The sequence below is a fragment of the Ursus maritimus genome, unplaced genomic scaffold (genome assembly GCF_017311325.1).
Source record: "Ursus maritimus isolate PB19 unplaced genomic scaffold, ASM1731132v1 scaffold_33, whole genome shotgun sequence".
NCBI lineage: Eukaryota > Metazoa > Chordata > Mammalia > Carnivora > Ursidae > Ursus > Ursus maritimus.
The window spans coordinates 14550057-14569025 of record NW_024425897.1 but is presented as its reverse complement, the minus strand read 5'-3'; the positions used below and the strand labels follow the sequence as shown (position 1 = coordinate 14569025).

At 57.4% G+C, this 18969-nt stretch overlaps 1 protein-coding gene across 2 annotated transcripts; it reads right to left on the bottom strand.

Moving 5' to 3' along the window:
• Nucleotides 1-1309: 1309 nt before the first annotated feature.
• On the bottom strand, nucleotides 1310-18081 carry RAB35 (RAB35, member RAS oncogene family). Of its 2 annotated transcripts, XM_040619856.1 has the most exons (6): nucleotides 17880-18062; nucleotides 12246-12296; nucleotides 9640-9763; nucleotides 5173-5297; nucleotides 4955-5079; nucleotides 1310-3642 (listed from the first exon to the last, which is right to left on the bottom strand). In XM_040619856.1, exons 1-6 carry the CDS (start codon nucleotides 17929-17931, stop codon nucleotides 3514-3516), a joined length of 606 nt encoding a protein of 201 aa, XP_040475790.1. In that variant the 5' UTR covers nucleotides 17932-18062; the 3' UTR covers nucleotides 1310-3513. The 2 variants fall into 2 exon arrangements, with proteins under 2 accessions (XP_040475790.1, XP_040475791.1); XM_040619857.1 differs by lacking the exon at nucleotides 4955-5079 and having other exon boundaries at nucleotides 3536-3642; nucleotides 17880-18081.
• Nucleotides 18082-18969: the final 888 nt, after the last annotated feature.

Genomic DNA, 18969 nt, shown 5'->3' with positions numbered 1-18969 from the left:
CCCCCCCCCCCCCCCCCCCCCCCCCCCCCCGCCGCCGCCACTGTTCTCCCTCCCTGGCCTCCAGGCCAGCCGGTGTGTTCACGGGCCCTCTGCAGGCGTTAGCCATCCAGTCCTTTCCCCTTCACCGGGCCAGAGCCGGGAGGAGGTCCGCTCCTCTTCCCACGGCCCCCTGTTCCCCGCCACATACAAATTCTTGGCTCAGCCGAGTCCAGGCCACAGAATGGCCCGAGGGGTCTGCAGTCAGCCACCTCCAGCTCGAGGGCAACGTTGGCACCACAGGGTGGATGCCACCAGATACTGCCCCCCAGGCCTGCAGAAGGATGAATCCTGCAACCTGCTGCTTCTGCTCCTTCCTCGGCAGCCACTCCACCTTCTCTGCTGAGGCCCTCGCTCGGAGGCACCCCGGGCTGAGCCAGCCCGCAAGCTGCTTTACAAAGGATCATCTCCCTCCCTCACACGGGAAAAGCACAGCAGGGATGGGCGGAAAGAATGTACCTATAGATATGTACATACCACAGTGCTGTAATTTTGTACGTAGCAATCATGTAAATACATGTATGGATTTTATAATATACATATTATATATAAATCTATAAAGGCATATTTTTAGAAAAACAGCGCACCACTGCTTCTTTTGAAAATAGTCTAAGAATAAAATGAATTTCTACAGAGCTTCGTGCCTCAATCATTGGGTACCTGGAGGGCTTGTCTGGTCAGATAGATTGCAGCTTCCATTTCAGAGCCACCAGTCATGAGTCCTTCCCGCAGCTGGGAGGTCAGCTCCTCTCTTGGTACCTGGTGAGTGGATTCAGCCAGGAAGGGGGTGCCTCCCCTGGAGGGTGCAGGCATCCTGTCCAGGACCGCTCTCTGGGGACGGCCTCCACACCCACCCTGGCCCTGGGCGCCCTGCCAGCGCTCCAGTTGCCCAGCTCCCGGCAGGCCCTGCCAGCCCTGCTTCCCAAGCCTTGAGCAGGCCCTACAGCTTGGCAGGAACTTGGAGCCAGAAAGAAAGCACTGCAGGCAAAGCTTCCACCGCGTCCTTCCGGCCACGAGGAGAATAAACACGGCGCTTCCCCTGGCATCGGACCCTGTGCGCTCCCAACCTCTGCGTCCAACCAGAGGGGAAGCTCAACCTGGACCAACCTTTTGTGGAGAAAACAAACTTGGCTTCTGAAAGTGTCCCCAGGCCTCAACAGGCACCTGTGCTGGACTCAGACCAGAACAAACAAGAGCTGGATACCGTGGGTGGGAAGAAGGCAGGCCCACCCAGAGCACAGCTGGAGGAGAGGAAATAGACCCTGGAAGAAAATTTGGCAGCTTGAACCTTTATTTTTAGTATTTTTTTAAAAAGCATAATTAGAAACTTTCAATACAGAAATAATCCTAGCAAACCATTTAAAAGTTGTGTTGTTTGACAGGAATTTCACATCAGGTCCACCAGGACGTCAGTCCAGCCCTGTGAGTCCCCCACCCCCACCCCCCATTCATGCGTGTAACACTCAGTGGGACAGGCACACTGTCGTCACCAAAATCACCCCACCACTTGGGTCTGGACGTCCAGTTGCCAGAGCCATAGTGTCTTCTAGCCCAGACTGGAAGCTTCCAGGACCCCTTCCCCTTATTGCTTGGATTTGCAAGCACCGCCACACTGATGTCACGTAAATGCTCAGAGTTGAGTACGCTGCCCACCCAGGAGTCTCGCGCTCTCTGCATCCTGCCCAGGACCTATGGTCACCCAGCACAGCCCTGAGGACGGAGACCACACTTTCGCTCCTGGCCCCCAACCAGTCAGAAAATGCCTGTCGGCTGGCCCCACGGCCACCCTCGCAGCACCGCTTCCCCAGGCCCAGAGCTCCCCCACCTTTTCAGGTGGCTCCAGTGAAGGCCTGCTCACAGAGCAGCACAGGCTTTGGCAGTCCGGGGAAGTGGAGAGACAGGTCAGAAGACAGCCCTAGTTTTTGATTAAAAACCCATCAACAGTGTTAACATGGAAAATCTGCAGTGTGATCTGTGATGTGATTGTCCAATCAGGGCTTTGCCTGGAAATCGCCTAGGAAAGGAAATCTAACAAAACACATCATGGTGTTGAAATAAATTATTCCCAGGTTACGTGATCCTTTTAGGGGAAAGGAGAATGATGAAGTGTCCCAAGGGGGACAGTAATCAAGTGCAGACGACCCTGGCTTTTTCCTCCAGGGGACCAGGGTCAAAGCTGGCTGGCTCCCAGCCCCGGCTGCCATTCCTTCCCACCCGCTAAGAAATCCTCCTGCTGCCTTTGTACTAAAACAGTTCTGTCAGTGATCCCAGGCTGCCTGCCGTGGCGTCCCCACAGTCCAGCAGCGCCGGGCACCCACTCCTCACATTCAGAGGAGCCTGCTGCCACAACGGAGACCCAGGAACTCTGTGGAAAGCCCTAGGCCGACACAGATGAGGGTGGGAGGCCCGTTCTCCTTTCCCACCAAGAAACGGCCAGGACGGCGAGGCTGCTCTGCCGAGAGCCCGGCCCCACAATGACAGGAAGCCGTCCAACTTTTCTAAAAACACTGGACCCAAAGTGGGGAGGCCACAACGTTTGCTGCTGTGCCAACCAAACTTCAGGAAGAGAAAGTGTGAGGAACTTAATTCATTTGATTTGGCTTCATTTTATGTGTTAAAATAACGTTCCTCAGTGCCCCTGCAAGCCCCCACCCCTGCACAAACACACCCCTACCTTTCTGTTGGAACTGAAACAGGCTGGTATAAATTAAAAGCCACGGTTTCCCTGGGTTTGTAGTTCAGAGGCATCTAGAAGGCAGGACAAGAAGTCTGGTGACCAAAAGGCAGGAGCAAGTCTTCCTGTAAGCCAAAAGGCTAGGCCTCTAGTGGGAACCCCCAGGCCTACCTCAAGGCCAGGTTTCCCCCAGCTGCCAGAATGGTTATGGGGGCGGGGGAGGTAGGGGTGGGGAAGGAAGGGAGCTGGGCTGGGAAGAGACACAGCACAGGCCCCGGAGAGAGGGGAGACCCTACGTGCCAGGACAGAAGCCGACAGCCTGTAGGAGAGAACAAACAACATGGAAGGCCTGCTCCACCAGCCCAGGTTGGCAAAAGATGTGGCTAGAACTCGATCCTGTCTCCTCAGGAAGCCGATGGCCGGAAGATGGGGCGGGGCGGGCCTATCGCAGCGGCTGGCATTACGGAGACGGAAGCCAGAGCGGGACGAGGGTGGGGCGGCCGGTTAAAGCAATATACACTATGTACAACTCTGGTTAATCAGTCCGCTCGGCTGGCAGCGTCCTCGCCGGGCCCAGGTGCCTTGGCCAGGGGGCAGGGGCACCAGAAGGGAAGGGCAGGTTGTCCAACACCTTCTTGGCACTCAAGGGGGGAGGGGAGGAAGTGCCGACAGCGCCTCCCGATACAAAAACGTGGAGAGAATTCTTTAAATAACGGCACGAAACGGAGACTGTCCCCGAGGAGCCCCGCGGGCCTCGGGCCGGGGAGCGGCCGCAGTGCAGTCTCTGCAGCGGGCTGGGGGCGTTAGCAGCAGCGTTTCTTCCGTTTACTGTTCTTCGCGAGCTTCACCACGTCGTTCTGTTGCTGCTGCTGCTGTTTGGCTAAGTTGTCTTTCTTGGCTCGGAGGACCAGCTCTGTGATGCAGTTGAACATCTGTGAGGACGAAGGAGGCGGGGTGGGCCTCAGACCGGGCGCCGAGGCCCTGCTCCCTATTTGCTATTTCTACTCATGCGGGCTCTCTGTATGTCCTCAAACCCTTTCCAGAAGGAGCTGGTCAAAAGGGAACAACATCAAAGCCCCATAAGCTGTGTCTTAGGGAAATCAATCTCAGGGATTTTCCAGTCTTTCTTCTAAAAAGAGAGAAAGAACCTCTCCAGCTGGAATCTTCAGACAAGACAAAGGTACCCCTGCTCTGGTGATGGGCCAGAGGGACCCAGAGCCTGCCCACTCCAGGCGACGTGACTGCACGTCCTGCCTAGAACCTTCCCCAGACCCCAACCCAAGATGTCCTTGCGGTGCCAGGATCCAATGGAACTCCACCTGCCAACCCACAGTCCTCTCCTCCACTCTGCCAGGAAAGGTATCAAGCACTTGACAAAATTGGCTTCACTTACTCCTCACAACCCAGGAGGCAGGGACTCTCACCCCACCCCGATCTACAGAAGGACAGGTGCAACCTAGAAAGGTTTTAGTCACCGCCCAAGGTCACACAGAAAGACCTGTCTTGTGATCCCAGCCTGACTCTGAGGCACCTGGGCTCCATGCCACCGTGCAGTCGGGTGTCCAGGATGCAGTGGGGGATCCTGGCTTCCCTGGGCCTCCAGATTCCACACACTGTGGGGCAGGACTCACCCAAAGCTATGAGCATGGCCTGCCTGGGTTTGTGGCAAAAGGTACCACTTTTCTCCCGTAGACTCACAACTACTTCCCAGGAGGCCTAGCAGAAGGGAAGCTGCCCCTGGCCGAAAGCTCAGCTGCTCTGCGGGGGACATGTCTCCCCAGGAGCCTCTGGGGGACTTGCAGCAGGTGCCCACCTGAACTCTAGAGGCCACAGGGAAGCAACCAGGTGTCTGCAGGGAGGCCAAGGCCCCAAGGAAAGCCATGAGAGCAGGAAGAGGTTACGGGTGGGCCCAGGGAGGGCAGTGAGGCTGAAGACTGAGCGGGAACCCTGCGTGGCTGGGCTATGAGGCAGGTCTCACTGTGACTCGGCCTCTTACAAGTTGGGTGATAGCCCTCAATTTGGAACCTCAGGTCAGAGGGCTGTTGAGATATGAGCTAACACCTGCAAAGGGCCTAGCATGATGCCTGGCACCCAGGAGCCCCGAGAAACAGCAGTTACTAGGAGGTTTTCTGTCAGCCACCCGGGTGCTATGGGCCGGCTAGACATGGAGAGAGGAGGGCTGTGGCGGTGGGACAGAGTTGGGCCCCACTTCCTCCCCTGCCCCCACTTGGGCCCAGGCCTCACCTCTTCCACATTGACGTTCTCCTTGGCGCTGGTCTCAAACAACTGGATCCCCATCTGCCCTGCGAATTTGTAGGCATCTTCTGTTTCCACCACCTTCCGCTCAGGGTCGTCATTCTTATTCCCCACTTCAAGGCAAAGCAAAGTCAGCGCGGCCCTGCAGGAGCACCCCCCTGCCACCCTCCAGGCCACTGTCCCCACCCCGGTGAATCCAGCCTCACCTAATATTCGGCACACATCATCACAGTTTTGGTTGATTTCATGAAGCCACCGCTTGACGTTGACAAAGGACTCCGCACTGGTGACGTCATAAACCACGATGACCCCGTGGGTCCCTCGATAATACCTGTAGGGTCAGGATCTGTCAGAGCTTCAGCCTAGACAAGAGTAGCCCCTTCACTAAGACCGAGCCTGCCCGCGTCTGGACAGCGGGCAGGGATACGGTGATGGGCCCCATGCCGTCCTGCAAGACACCCAGCACCCCCACGCCCCAGCCGGGATGCCCAGCAACACCACTGCTCACGCTTGTCCCCAAGGCACCAGTGAAGAGGGAGCGGCCCTGAGGTGCCCAGTCGAGTTGTTCGAGTCTGCCACTAGCTGGAAACTTTTCTGAAGTTCTTGTTTTAGGTTTAAAATGCAAGTAATTTTTGTATTTGATGTCATATTATCACTGTCCTTATTTTAACATTCAAAGAATTTCTCTCTTCAAACCTCTCTTAGTAAAATGCCATTCCAAGAAGACACACCATTTGTGAAGCCCCGCCAACGTCTCATTCACTCCGCTGGGGGCAGGTGGACACCTCCCTTCCGCCCCTCTGGGCTCCTCTGTGCCGGTGGCAGAGAGCGCACGGAAACGGTGTGGGCATCCAGGCACAGCCGGGAAGAAGGGGTCCCCGGTGTGCCACCATCCAAATGTGCAGACCCTATGGTCTGAGGTCAACCAGAAGGTCTGGAAGGCAGGAGGATGTAAACATTCCCGTCCAGACGCCGCGACCCCATTCATTTACACAGTTTAGGACAGATGAAGGACGTCGACCCCACACCGCCCCCCAGGCTGAGCGCAGCCCGCGTACTCGCCGTCATGTCTGTGGGAGAACAGCTCCTCCCGCACTCGAGCCTCGGTGGGGACGGCCCGGCCAGGCTGCGCATGCCACCGTGTTCTCACGACCGGCTCATCGGCGCTCTGGCCACCTCTTCCCTTTCTAGGCCCAGTCACAGGACAAAGGCTACCCTGGCACCATCTCTGAAAGGCTGGGGGACCCCAGGAGGGTTCCTGCAGGCACCTCGGCACACCTCCTTCCTTAACTGTGAAGTGGACATCCAGTACTTGCTCTCGGGACGGTTGCGAGGAACAGAGGAGGTAACTTATGTTTTCGTAAGGGCCAGTCAGTGGGCAACAGTCAAGGAACGCCGGCTCTTCCCCGTCATTAACATGCCTTCAGCGACAAGCTGGGGCCCCGGACACGGGTGGAAGAAAACCAAGGGACGGCGTGCGAGGCAGCGGGCAAAGGCCACCCTCCCGAGCTGGCTACCGAGGCTGCGAGCAGACGCGGTCTGTGCTGTGCGCTTGGGTCCAGCCCAGCTGGTGTCCCCCAGCCTGGCTCTGCCCCCCTCAGAAGCCTGCCAGGGCCTCCCGGGGGCCAGGGTCCCCGCCCTGGGGAGCCCGCACCGTGAGCTGGGCAGCGCCGGGCCCTCAGAAGCAGCCCGTGGTCGAGCCCCAGCAGCCGCTGTGGGGGGTGCCAGGTCATCGCCCAGCTGGGCAGGAGCGCGTGCCAGGTCCAGGGCGACAGACGACCGTCCCCGGCCAGCAAGGGTAGTGCAAGCAGAGGGACATTTCCAAGCTCTCCCGCGTTGAAGACTATTGAAAACGCCAAGAAATGCTCAAAGGGGCTTTATCAGAGAGCGACAACTCATCTGAGGACAAGATCGGGGGCTCAGAGCTCAGACGAGGGGGGCACCAGTGCTTCTGGACATCCTGTCACCACGGCCACCAGTAACCACACCCACTCACCCCTGCCCAGCTCTGTGCCCGGCATGGTGCCCAACACTTTATATCCCCTGCCCCATTGATCTTTGCAGCAACCTGGTGTGACAGACACGAGCGCCACCATTTTACCAGTGAGGACACGAGGCTACGTGGAGCAACCTGCCGAGGTCCTAGTGTCTGGGTCTGACTCCCAGTCCAGGGCCAGGTACCAAAGGGGCTTCCCTTCCTCACCATCCAACCCCTCGTTACTCACCCCTCCCCGACCTGCACCCCAGCCAGGGCGCTCAGGGGCAGCAAACCCCAGCCTCAGAGAGAGGAGAAGCAGGGTGACGACAGGGCTCCTCGTCAGGCTAACAGGGTGCAGTTCTAGTTTCTCTTTTAAAGCCCTGAATCAGAAAAGGCCATTCTACTACACCCCGACTGCCCCAATCCCTGAGAACAACTCCCGAACTCTCCCGAGACTCCTTCTTCACCAGCCACCCTCCCAGGGCGTCGCGTCTCTCCGCGGCCCTCGGCATGGCGTGCGCAGCGCCCCCTGAAGCGCAGTGGGGACCACGACGAGACGGAGCTTCCTCAGCCCCCAAGTCAGGCAAGATGGCCAGCAGGGGCCGGGCCGTGCTCCCCGGCCAGCACTGGGCCGCACCGCCCCCTTCTCGAGCACCCGACACAAACATGTACTGCCCTCCGGTAGCTGAGCGACTCCAGTGTCCCCAAAAGAACGAAGGAGGCAGCTCTCCCTCTGCCACCCTGACCTGACAGCAGCTACCTCACGGTGGCCACAGGCTCCTCTGCACCCCAGCCCACTGCCCTGCCCAAAACCCTTTTCACGGCCACGGGCCGAGTGTTCTCGACCACCCTGAATTCCCTGAGTGGTTTTAAGCCGCAGGAGACACCAGAGCCTCTGCCTCAGCCCCAGTCCCTCAGGGTGGCGCCGGCAGAGAACAGGACCGCGGACTGAACCAGAAGGCAAGAGCCTTGGCATCAAACGGGCCTCAATTCAACTCCTAACTAACAAACCAAACTAAGTCACTTTGCCCTCTCCGGGCCTCAATTTTCTCATCCATAGAATGGAAATAATCACAGGACTCTTTATTTGGAAGTAAGTGAAACACACTAGGTAAAATCCTTAGCCACAGTCCCAGCTCAGAGTAAGGCACCTGGGGTCGGTGCCAGCCCTCCTGACCTGGACAAGAGGTCTTATTCAGGTCTGGACGCTTGGGCTGCCCATGCCATCCATCCTACCCCAAGGAGCCTCTGACCCAGTCACCCTCCTTGCTGGCAGTTGCTGACACACGAAGGGACTCAGGCAGCTCATCAGCAAATAGTCACAGAGAGCTGCCCCGGGCGGCCCCCAGGCCTGGGGACCCGCGGGGTCTGTGGCATCACAGGCCACGGCGCACGTGTGCTCGCCACGGCCGGCCCGATGACAGAAGCCCCTCCTGCTCAGGGGCCGCTCAGGCTCCAGCCCCTCCGACCAGGGCAGCCCACGCACTGGCCTAGCCCCTCTCCCTGCCTGGCCAGCACCCCCGGGTGCCCCCACGACACTCCCAGCCACCACCGTGGGGGCTTTTCACCCCTCAACATCCCACCACTCAGAGGTCCTGAGGAGCCTCAGGATGGGCAGCCAGCCCGGGCTCTGTCCCATTTCCACGCCGAAGGGAAGAAAGGGATCTCTGGCCAGGAAAACTCACGCACTTTCCCAAGAGCCCCCAGTCACACTGGAACTTCTGGAGGCAAAGGAGAGGCCAACCAAAGCAGCAACTACTGCAGGCCAGACACCGGCTCCTTCTCTGCACACATCACGGTGTGGAGCTCAGGCTCTGCCACTCACTGGGAGCAGGACCCCGCTCAGAAGTTCCTTCCTCTGTAAAATGGGGAAAGCAACGGCACCGACTGCAGCGAGCTCAACGAGAGCGTCTGTGTGAAGCCCAAGCAGGGCACCTGGCACAGAGGACTCGGCATTAAAGCAAATCCGAAGGAGAAACCCTCTGGGAAACTGAAGCACAGACAGTTTAGGCAACTTGCCCAAGGTCACACAGTAGAACAGAAATATAAATTCCAAGCTGTCTGTCTTCAAAGCCCTGTTCCTTCCTGGAAGCTTTTCTGTTAACAGCCCAAGAACCAAGAGCCCCTCCACAGGTCCACAGGACTCCTGCTGTCTGGGGCTCCCGGGGGGTTCCCCCATTTACAGCTAAGGACCACAGAGGTGCCGCAGCAGCAAAGGAGGGCAACCCAGCGGGTGAACCAGGGTCCCAGTAAACAGCTCTGGGGAGCCAGGGGAGAGGCCTCCCGACGGCCTCCTATGTCCCAGTGCTCCTTCTGGGCCTCTCAAAAGAGAGAAGCCTCCAAGTCGGGGTAGGTGACAGGAGCCGGCACGGCCGACCGTGGCTGTCACAGCTAGGGCCAAACAACAGGAACTCACTAAGTGACCACCTAGGAAGCCACATCCTTGTTCTCCCATTTCACATACCGAGGAACTGAAGGCCAGAGGGTGAGACGATGGACTCGTCCTGTCCTGTCCTGCCAGCCCCCAGAGCCAGGGCACTCAGCCCACCTCGTCACCTCCTCCTCTCGTGCAGCACCAGCCACCGTGGCCAGCAACGAGCCCCCTCCTGAGAGCTCGGGGGCCCACCCCGGTGACAATTCTGTGACTCGGGACACCGGCGCAGAGGGAGAGCGCCAGCGGGCCGGCCTGACTCACGTGGAGGTGATGGTGCGGAAGCGCTCCTGCCCGGCCGTGTCCCAGATCTGCAGCTTCACCTTCTCCCCGTTGATCTCCACCGTCCGGATCTTGAAATCCACTCCAATCGTGGTGATGTAGCTGCCTGCACACACACGCACGTCAGCCGGGCCCACAGGGCGCCCCCGTCGGACGTGTCCTCACCCGCACGGTGACCCTGGCCTCCGCAATCCCTCCCCGCTGGCTCTTCGTGCCCAGCACATACGAGGTCCCGGGGACACAGCCCTGAGCAAGACAGACGAGGTCCACATCCCGATGGAGGGGTGTGGAGGTAAGGGCGAGAGACAGGACACGATGAAACAAAGTGACCAAGACCACGACTTCAGGAGTGAGGAGCACCACAAAGGAAACCAAACCAGGAGGAGGCAGGGCAGGGGCCGGGCTCCCTTCATTAGAGGGGCCAGCGCGGATGTGTCAGCAGTGGCCTGAGCGCACTGGGGAGTCTGGGACACACTCTGGGTTTTTGGGGGTTTTTTCCCGTGCTACTCCCAACACTGTAAATGACCCACAATATTAACTTCGTAACACACAAGTCACAACCTGCATTTTGGAAAACACTGCTCCAGGCAGAGGAGCCAACGAGCAGGTAGGGGGACCGGAGGCCAGGTCTCAGGGCCTTTGTGCCATTTTCACGAGCTTGGACTTTCTCTGCTGTGTGGCAGGGCGGCACTGAAGGGTCTGACTCAGAGCCTGAGCCGCACTGTAAACAGTTCGTTGGGGATCTGTGTGAAAGATGGAGTTGAAGAGAAAATCTAGCCAATGTCCTAGTCCCGCCCAGGTTGACAAACAGCACACATGCACGCTCTGTTTGGGGCTTACTGTGTAACTCAGCGCTGCAGACAAGACCCACACACACCCAACTACACAGAGCGTATAGGAGGGGTCAAAGTTCAGGGTGGGGTGGAGCTCAGGGAAGGCTTTGGGGAGGAAGTCACATTTGGACCTAGCTCGAAAGAACAGGCACCATTTCCAAGGCCGAGAGAGGTGGGGGCAGAGCTACCAGCATCTGACGGGTGGAGCCCGGGGCACCGCTCAACATCCGGGCACGCAGAGCAGCCCCCACCCCAGGGAAGCACAGGGCCCCAGTGTTGATGGTGCCGAGCTGGAGAAACCCCGGTATAAACTCTGCTCATGCGAGACGGCCGCTGAGGTTTGCCACCCCAGGAAAGACCCTGCCGGAGACCCCAATGGGCAAGATGAACTCAGCCGTCGGGTATGGGATGGGCAGAAGCTGCCGTGATGCTTCAGGCCGGAACCAGTGACGGTCTCGACTAAGACGCTGGGGGTAGAACAGAAAGGAGACACTGTTCGGGAGACCAGAGCTGAAAGCTGCTGAGCGGGGAGCAAGAGGGACACGAGGGGGAAGAGCAGCACTCCTGAGCCTGAGAGGCTGCCCAGTAGTTACCATCCCCGAACAGAAGAGACCAGCAACAGCACCCGGCTGCTACTTCTAGAAGGATTCCTCAGTCCAGGCACTAGGACGCGGGGCATCTCGGGTAATCCTCGCAATAACCCTCCGTGGCAGGGATGCCGAATGGTCCCGTTTCACAGACAGGCTGAGACTTAGTGGTGCCCAAGGGCACACGGGGCAGGCAACTCTTTCCGACATCACACCGTCAGTGGTGCCACAGGGCTACTGTCAGGCGAGCCCAGTTGTCTACCGAGAGGGAAGTGTTCGCCATGTAATCACTTCCTAACTGTAGCTCGCTGCTCAACCACAGCACACGAATTCCGACGACAGAGTCACGTTCGGTCCCTGATCAGAGAGGCCAAGCCAACCAGAAGCCTCTGCAATGAACCTGACATAGTCAACAAACAAAAACATGTCCAGCTTCACCAGCGATCAGGAAAATACACATTTAAGTGATAGCACTTTCTGCCTATTAGCGTAGCAAAAATGAAGACTAAGACCCAGCACTGATCAGAGTTGAGAAGGGGCCCTTTCGACCCCTTCAGTGGGAGTGGCACTCAGCACGAAGCTTCTTTCAACGGCAAGTTGGCAGTTTCAAATGCATATACCTCCTGACCTAGTAACTACACTTCTATACAAGGATAAACAGACGATACATCACTTAAAATAGAAGCAGCGAGAAAGCATGCACATATCAAGAGCACTGCTGATGAACGATGCAGATCCATGCACGGCTCAGGAAAATCCACAGCCATTCAGAAGAACCAGAGGCGTGCTCGAGATGCGGAAGGATGGTCCTTGATACGCTGAGGGGAAGGCCAGTTGCCAACCCACCGCATGTAGAGTTTAAAAAAAGTCAGGAAGACACCATGCTGCACAGAGGCTCCCAGGGCACCAGAGTAGGGGCAGGTGAAGGACAGCTTTCATTCCTCACCTCATGAGTCTGCCTGTTTGACATTTTATACAGGCATGTACTAACTTGTGATATTTAACTTTTTTTTTCCTCCCTTAAATGTTGGGGCACAAAAAGTCTCTGGGTAGAAAAGGATGGGCCTATTAAAGGATTTTTTGAACAAGACAGATTAGGCAAAGGCCTGGCCAGGTAAAGGGATCTCCAACCCAGAATACTCCAGCAGCACCCCAGGGGCACACTCACCTGAGAAAGTGTTGTCTGCAAAACGTAACAGTAAACTGCTCTTGCCCACACCTGCAGGAGAGAAAGTAGGAGATGAGAGGGGGCCTGGGTGCCTCCCTCTAACCCAGTCCCTCAGGGAGACGGCACTGAAACGTTAACTCTTAAGAAGCTCAGCAGACCCATCTCCCACCTCAATGCTGCTGTTTGTCTCCCTGACCGGCCACACACCAAGAACACCTCTTCCACTCAACGTCTGACCTTTTCCTCTGTCCTGTTGTGAGAGAAGCTGCCCCAAGGCCCGTGGGGAGAGCTGAGAAAGGGGCTTGTGCCCAGGCCGTGCTGATGAGGCCCAGAGGAAGATGCCAGATGAGAGAAATAAAGCAGGGGGAAGGTCAGCCGAATGATATGGGCCCCAAAGTGTGTCTAAAACCCACGGTCCCTAGAAAAGTATACACCACGTGTGGAGCTTCAGTTAGTGTGCAGCATGAGATGGGGAATTGTGGACCTGGAAGGGACCCTCGAGACCATCAAGGCCATTTTACAGGTGAGAAAACAGGCCCAGACAACACAAGCCAACTGCCAGCCATCCTCCCCCTGCTGCTGTCACTGCCAGCTGGATCGGTGAGGTGGGGCTGTCTGCCTTACACCTGTCAGCCCAAGAGCTCACACGTGCTCAGACCATTTCACTTACCACGGCATCCCCAGCGCACTTGTCCCAAGAGCAAGCAAAACCCCATAAGCTTGGCTTCCCTTTACCTCAAAACGAGCAGCTCTAGCCTGTACACCTGCCCCGTCTCCCCCATCCTATCCCCTACACCTGCCAAGCCCGTGGTCGACTGGGTGAACCAACCACAGAAGGAAGGAGTCGATACACACAGAGCTGTGTGCGCAACCGGCACCTGGACGCTCCTGTAATTCCAGCTACGTCTCCGCAGAGGCGGCATCTGAGGCTGCGGGAGCTACGCAGCTGGCCTGCGGGGCTGAGATGGGCATCCAGGGCCGTCTAGTCCAGGCTCTAGAGCTCTCTCCAATACATATTGCGAGGACAGTCTTCCTGCGTCTGGTTCAGAAAGCAGAACAGAAAGACCCCGAAGGGGCTCCTGCATCTCACTCCCGTTAGCTCTGCAGCAGCAGCGCTGCCACTGCTAGACGGGAGGAGACCTTCAACCACGGTCTCAAGTGCCCCCAAGCCAAGAGCAAGTTTGTAGGAAGGAGCCCACAAGCGTTCATCAGATCCTGAGGGGGTGCTGCCTCTGGCCCCCTCCCGTGCTGTTTCTCTAAACCTAACCCACCCCAGACATCCTCTCTGGCCAGTCCTCTCGGACGCTCTCTTCTGGGGACTTCTCCAATGAGTGAGTTGTCCAGGGATACCTAGGACTTGCTTCATGAAGTGAACCCAGGGCTTCCCTTCCCAAGGACAGGGGTGCGGCTCTGAGCACACGGGTGCTGCACCCACAGTACCTGCTGCTCGGCCCCTGTGCCTGCAGTGCTCTTGCTCAGAGCCACTTCCTCATTGCCGCCTCCGCGAGGCTTCCTGCTGAGCCCAAGGAGAGCCCAGGCCCTGGGCTGGGTCTCTCACGGCGCTCTGCCCGGCGCCGACACCCCATCATGCCTGCCGGCTCCTTGGCTTCCTCCTGGAGCCTTCTGGGTCGCTTACTCAGCTAAAAGCTGTGTCTGGGCCACGAGCTGTGAGTTCCTCTAGGAAGGAGATCTTGCCTCCCTTGCCCTGGGTATTTACAGGGCTGGAGGCTGGGCCCAGCACTTAGCAGATACCAAAAAAGCACGGTTTAATGAATTTAGGACCAAACAAATGCCAATCGCACTGACAGCTATGCCATCTAATGCTATGACCACAGCATTCACAGAAGCCAAAGCAACGGCTTCTGAACTTTCAGGGGGCAGCAGAATCCTTCTTTAAAATTAAATTTTATCTGACTCCCATATATCTAAAACAGGCGTGGGGCATGTGCCTGGGTGGCTCAGTCAGTTAAGTGTCTGACTCTTGGTTTCGGCTCAGGTCACGATCTCAGGGTGAGATTGAGCCCCTTGTCGGGCTCTGCGCTGGGCATACAGCCTGCTTAGGATTCTCTCTCCCTCTCCCTCTCCCTCTGCCTCCCCACCGATTGCTCTCTCTAAAAAAATAAAATAAAAAATAACATAAAAAATAAAACACGTAAGGGGGGAGTTGCTCTCTCTGCCAAAAGCAAGGAAGCAGCAGTGTGCCCTCCGACTTGGCCTCTCCGAGTCCCCTGCACTCACCCCTGTGCTCTGCAGAGCTGCCGACAACCACCAGGCTGCAGAAAGACCACTACGGTCACCACAGTAACTGCTGCTCTGGGCCTGACACCAACCTCCAGCACTGCTCTTCTCTTTGAAAGGAAGAAAAACCCACCCTGAGAAATGACATCTCCTAAATATCGCTGGAAGAGGCCTCAGGAAAACAAGCTGCTTCCATTCATCCCACTGGCCTAAGGGAGGAAGTGACAGGTACCAATCTACCTTCGCCACAGCTGAAGTCAAGGGCTTCCCAAGGGCTGTACCTAGCATGAAACCCAACCAGTCCAGCCCCATCACCTTCTACCCTGCACAGAGCACAGGCAGCTAGGAGACAAGATTTATTTGGCAAACACCACACATGCCCCTCAGCCATCACCGCTCTCCCCTGTCCCCTACCTCTCGGCCTACACAGATGCTCTGGTCCTCAAAAAGCCCCCACAAAAGTCCCCACCCTCAGCCCAGCTCCTCCCTTGGGCTTTGGTTAGTTCCCTCACTCGTCTGGGCTTCAGTTCTGGACTGTTGAAGACCCTTAGACCTTCGAGTAAGGCGTTCACAATTTTAATCCTGGCTCAGTCACCCATTCACTGTACAACCTCAGACAAGTCACTTCCTCTCTGAGCCTCAGCTCACTCATCTGTAAAGTGAAAGGCTTTAACTAGTTCTCTGACGGCCACTCCAGCCTCCAGGTTCTACGAATGAGGATGGCTGGCCCCACAGATCAGATGAAATGCTGCTACTCTTCTGAGCTGATGTCAGAAGAATATAAGACAAAGTGCAGAACCTCAGCCATAAAGAAGAGCTGCAAAAGCTGAGGGAATGTATTCCAGAAGCGTGTACAATGTGGCAGAGTGGGAAGAAGAACTCTAGATTTATAAAGAAAGAAACGAACATTCATTGAGGGCCCGCCGGGCCCGACACCAGCTGCTCACGCATAACACCGATGTGCGTTAACTCCTGGCTTTGCCTGTGATGAGCTGTGTGACTTCGGGCAAGTCAGTCAGCTCCTCTGAGCCTTAGTTTCCTTATGTGACAAATCGCACAGGCAGCAGGTGAGAACCAGACGAGAGAGGCTGTGAAATCATTTAAAAAACCTTCAGAAAACCTCCCCACAAGGAGCTAGTCCCGGGTGGTGCCTGATGTCCCCTCCTCTCTCAGCTGCCACGCGCAGTCTGAGCTTCTGTAGCTACCGTCTCCCAGGCTCATTAGGGTCCAGCCCTGACTCCTGTACCTGATGCAGTTCCACGAGCTCAGCCTAAACTGGGAGCCAGCCACATAACTTAGCGCGTCTTCTCCCACACCTGACTTCTGAATGAAAAATCAATACACCAGGCAAAATGTACTGTGAGAAAGGGGACCAGAACCATCCCCTGGGTTTTACAGAGACAAGCCAACAAGCTGCATCTTCTCGCAGAGTTTATGCTTTTCATTTTTGTTTTTTTAAGATTTTATTTATTTATTTAACAGAGATAGAGACAGCCAGCGAGAGAGGGAACACAGCAGGGGGAGTGGGAGAGGAAGAAGCAGGCTCCCAGCGGAGGAGCCTGACGTGGGGCTCGATCCCATAACGCCGGGATCACGCCCTGAGCCGAAGGCAGACGCTTAACCACTGTGCCACCCAGGCGCCCCAATGCTTTTCATTTTTGGATATCAACACACAAGCCCTAGAGGGATAAGGACCCCTGACTGTGGTGGGCTTACTTTAACTCCAAAAGGAGAGAAATTACTCTCGTGTCAGCCCCTGGGAACAAAGGCCAGGCAGGGCTGAAATTAAATCCTGTAAAGGCGTAAGCCTCGGGACCCTGAGAAATGCCAGAGTCCATCTCCAAGGGTGAGTTTACACAGCTCATCTGGTTTTCTTTCATTCAAACCACAACGAATCCATCCTCCACCCATCTAACTCCTTCCTTGACCACAGCTACTCTGCATCTCCCTCGTTGGCCCCTAACTTTTCCCCTTACCTCTCCCTTCCACCAGTAACCACAGAAACCTCAGCCATCCTTCACCGGATCCAAACCATCAACCACATCCCAATCTAGCTTCACAGCGAGATCAAAACCCACTCACTTCCATGGCCAGCTATGGCCCAGTATCACCCAACATTCCTCCATCAGGGTCTTACAACCCCTTTGATTTGCTCCCCTTTCCTTAACAACCCATGGGCTCCACCACCAACCTGGCCTCTGCCTTCAGTCATATGGCTCCCTTGCCTACACTCAACTCAGGTCTGGTCTATAAACCCAGCATGCTCCCAAGCCTTCTTCCCCATCGTATAATCCCAGCACCTCAGCTATACTCCCATAAACCTCCCAGGGCCTGCCCCCCTGACCTCTTGCTCATCCCATAAACCTGCTTACCTGCCACACTCCAAACACCTCTAAAACCCTCCACCCTTTCCCAGAAACCAACCTGTCTTTTCTAGGAATTTAACATTGATTCATTCATTCAACAAATGTGTTTTAGGCACCTACTGGTTGCAAGGCACTGCACCAGGCCCTGAGAAGATGCAGTGCATGGAGCTAGGAGCTCTCCAAGAGTGTATACGTGATCAGAGCCCTTTTGCAATACTGGCTGACCCACCTCCAGTACCCATCTAGTATACAGTATGTAGCAGCAAACACGTACTGAGCACTCTCTACGTGCGGGCACTGTTCCCAACACTATGTGTGCATTATCTCACTGAATACTCAGCCCTGCGAGGCAGATTCTACTATTACTCCATTTTACAGATTGGGAAACGGAACAATACAGATAATAATTCAGCAGGAATGTGCCAGGCCCTGTGCGAGGTAATCCCATGAGACAAGTTCTGGGATTATCCCCAATTTACAGAGGAAGAAATTGAGGCTTACAAAGGGCACTAACAATCACATCAATAGCTAGCATCTGCCCGGGGCTGACTTTACGCCAGGCTGGGCGTTGAGCACTTTCCCAGCTTTATCTCATCAAATAATCATACCACCCAGCGAGGCAAGTCCCCACTTCACAGATGAGGGAACTGAGGCTCACAAAGGCGAAACAATTTGCCCAAGGTCACAGAGTGAGGAAGCCGACAGTTCCAGAACTCGAACCCGGGTCTCTCCAACTCCAGGCATCGCGCGACTTGACCAAGGTCACACGTGAGACAGGGGCAGGCGCGGCGAGAGGACCGGGGTGCCCCAGCCCCGACCCCCGTGCGCCCAGCCCCTCCGCTCAGAAGCCGGGTGCCCCAACCTCACCTCGAGGCCGCCCCCAGCCCCTCGGCGCGCCCCCAGGCCCGGCAGCCGCCGGGCAGCCCCGCCCCGCCCGGGCCGGCAGCTCCCCGCCCGCCTGCCCGCCCCGAGGCCCCCGCGGGCCGCGCCCGGCAGGGCCCACGCCGCCTCCGGACGCCGCGGCCCTCACCGCTGTCGCCGATGATGAGCAGCTTGAAGAGGTGGTCGTAGTCCCGGGCCATGGCGGGCGGCGGAGGCGCGCGCGGGCGGGCGGGGTCGGTGCTGGACTCGGGATCCGCAGCTCCCTCCGGGCTGCTTCAGCAGCGGCGGATCCACTTCCCGAACAAACAGCCGGAACTGACAGAAACACCTCCCTCCTCTCCCCCTCCTCCTCCTCCTCCTCTTCAGCAGCCGCCGCCGCTGCCACCGCCTCCCTCCTTCCCGCCCCGCCCCGCCAGTGCGCAGGCGCAGCGTTTGACACCGCCTTTGCGCAGCCGCAGCCGCGGCCTGCCGCGCCCTCTCCGCGCTCGCGCACCGCGCAGGCGCCCTGGCCGAGTCCCGCGGGCGCGGGCTTGCCTTCCCTGCGTCTCGTCGGCGAACGTCGCCGCAGTTGCGCGGGGCCCTGGGGGCTCGGAGAACGGGGTTGCTGTGGAACCCTGAAGGGCGTCCAGAGCGCCGGAGAAGCTCGGCGGTGGCCCGGGTCGGACTGGTGCCTTCATCTTCGAGAGCCGCGGGCGTTGCGGAGACGGAAAGACCGGCACGCAATGACCTTGGAGGCGGGGCTTACGCCGAGCTCCCGGTTTCTCGAGACCCGGGACCTGGACACTCCGCCCCCTTCCGCACGGACGCCGCCTCTGGGGTGCTGGTCCCGGGCCTGCGGACTGGACGCCCAGGCGGTCGCTGGCTGCCCAGTTTTGAGGGACACGAGTCGCCTACGGAGCGCAGCGTGAGAGGAGTGTGTCCTTTGAATCATCCTAGCCCCGTGACCCCTTGGAGCCTGAGTTGCCTCCTTGGTAAAATGGGGAGGGCAGTTTCAGAGTCAGAGCCCCGTCCACCTTGTCGCTGAGCCGATGTGAGCGTGAGCGGCAGGCACCCGGAGCCCGAAGCAGCAGCTCCCTCGGCTTCGATTTCGCACCGCCTACACAGTCAACATCCCAAAAGCGTGTGGTTAGGAAGACCTGGGCTGCCGGGAATTAAGCGGGATTGGGTTTATTATCAGCACGTTTTTTCCCCGTTTTAGAGTGAGTTCCCACCTGCCCTAAAGTCAGATGCTCCTACTG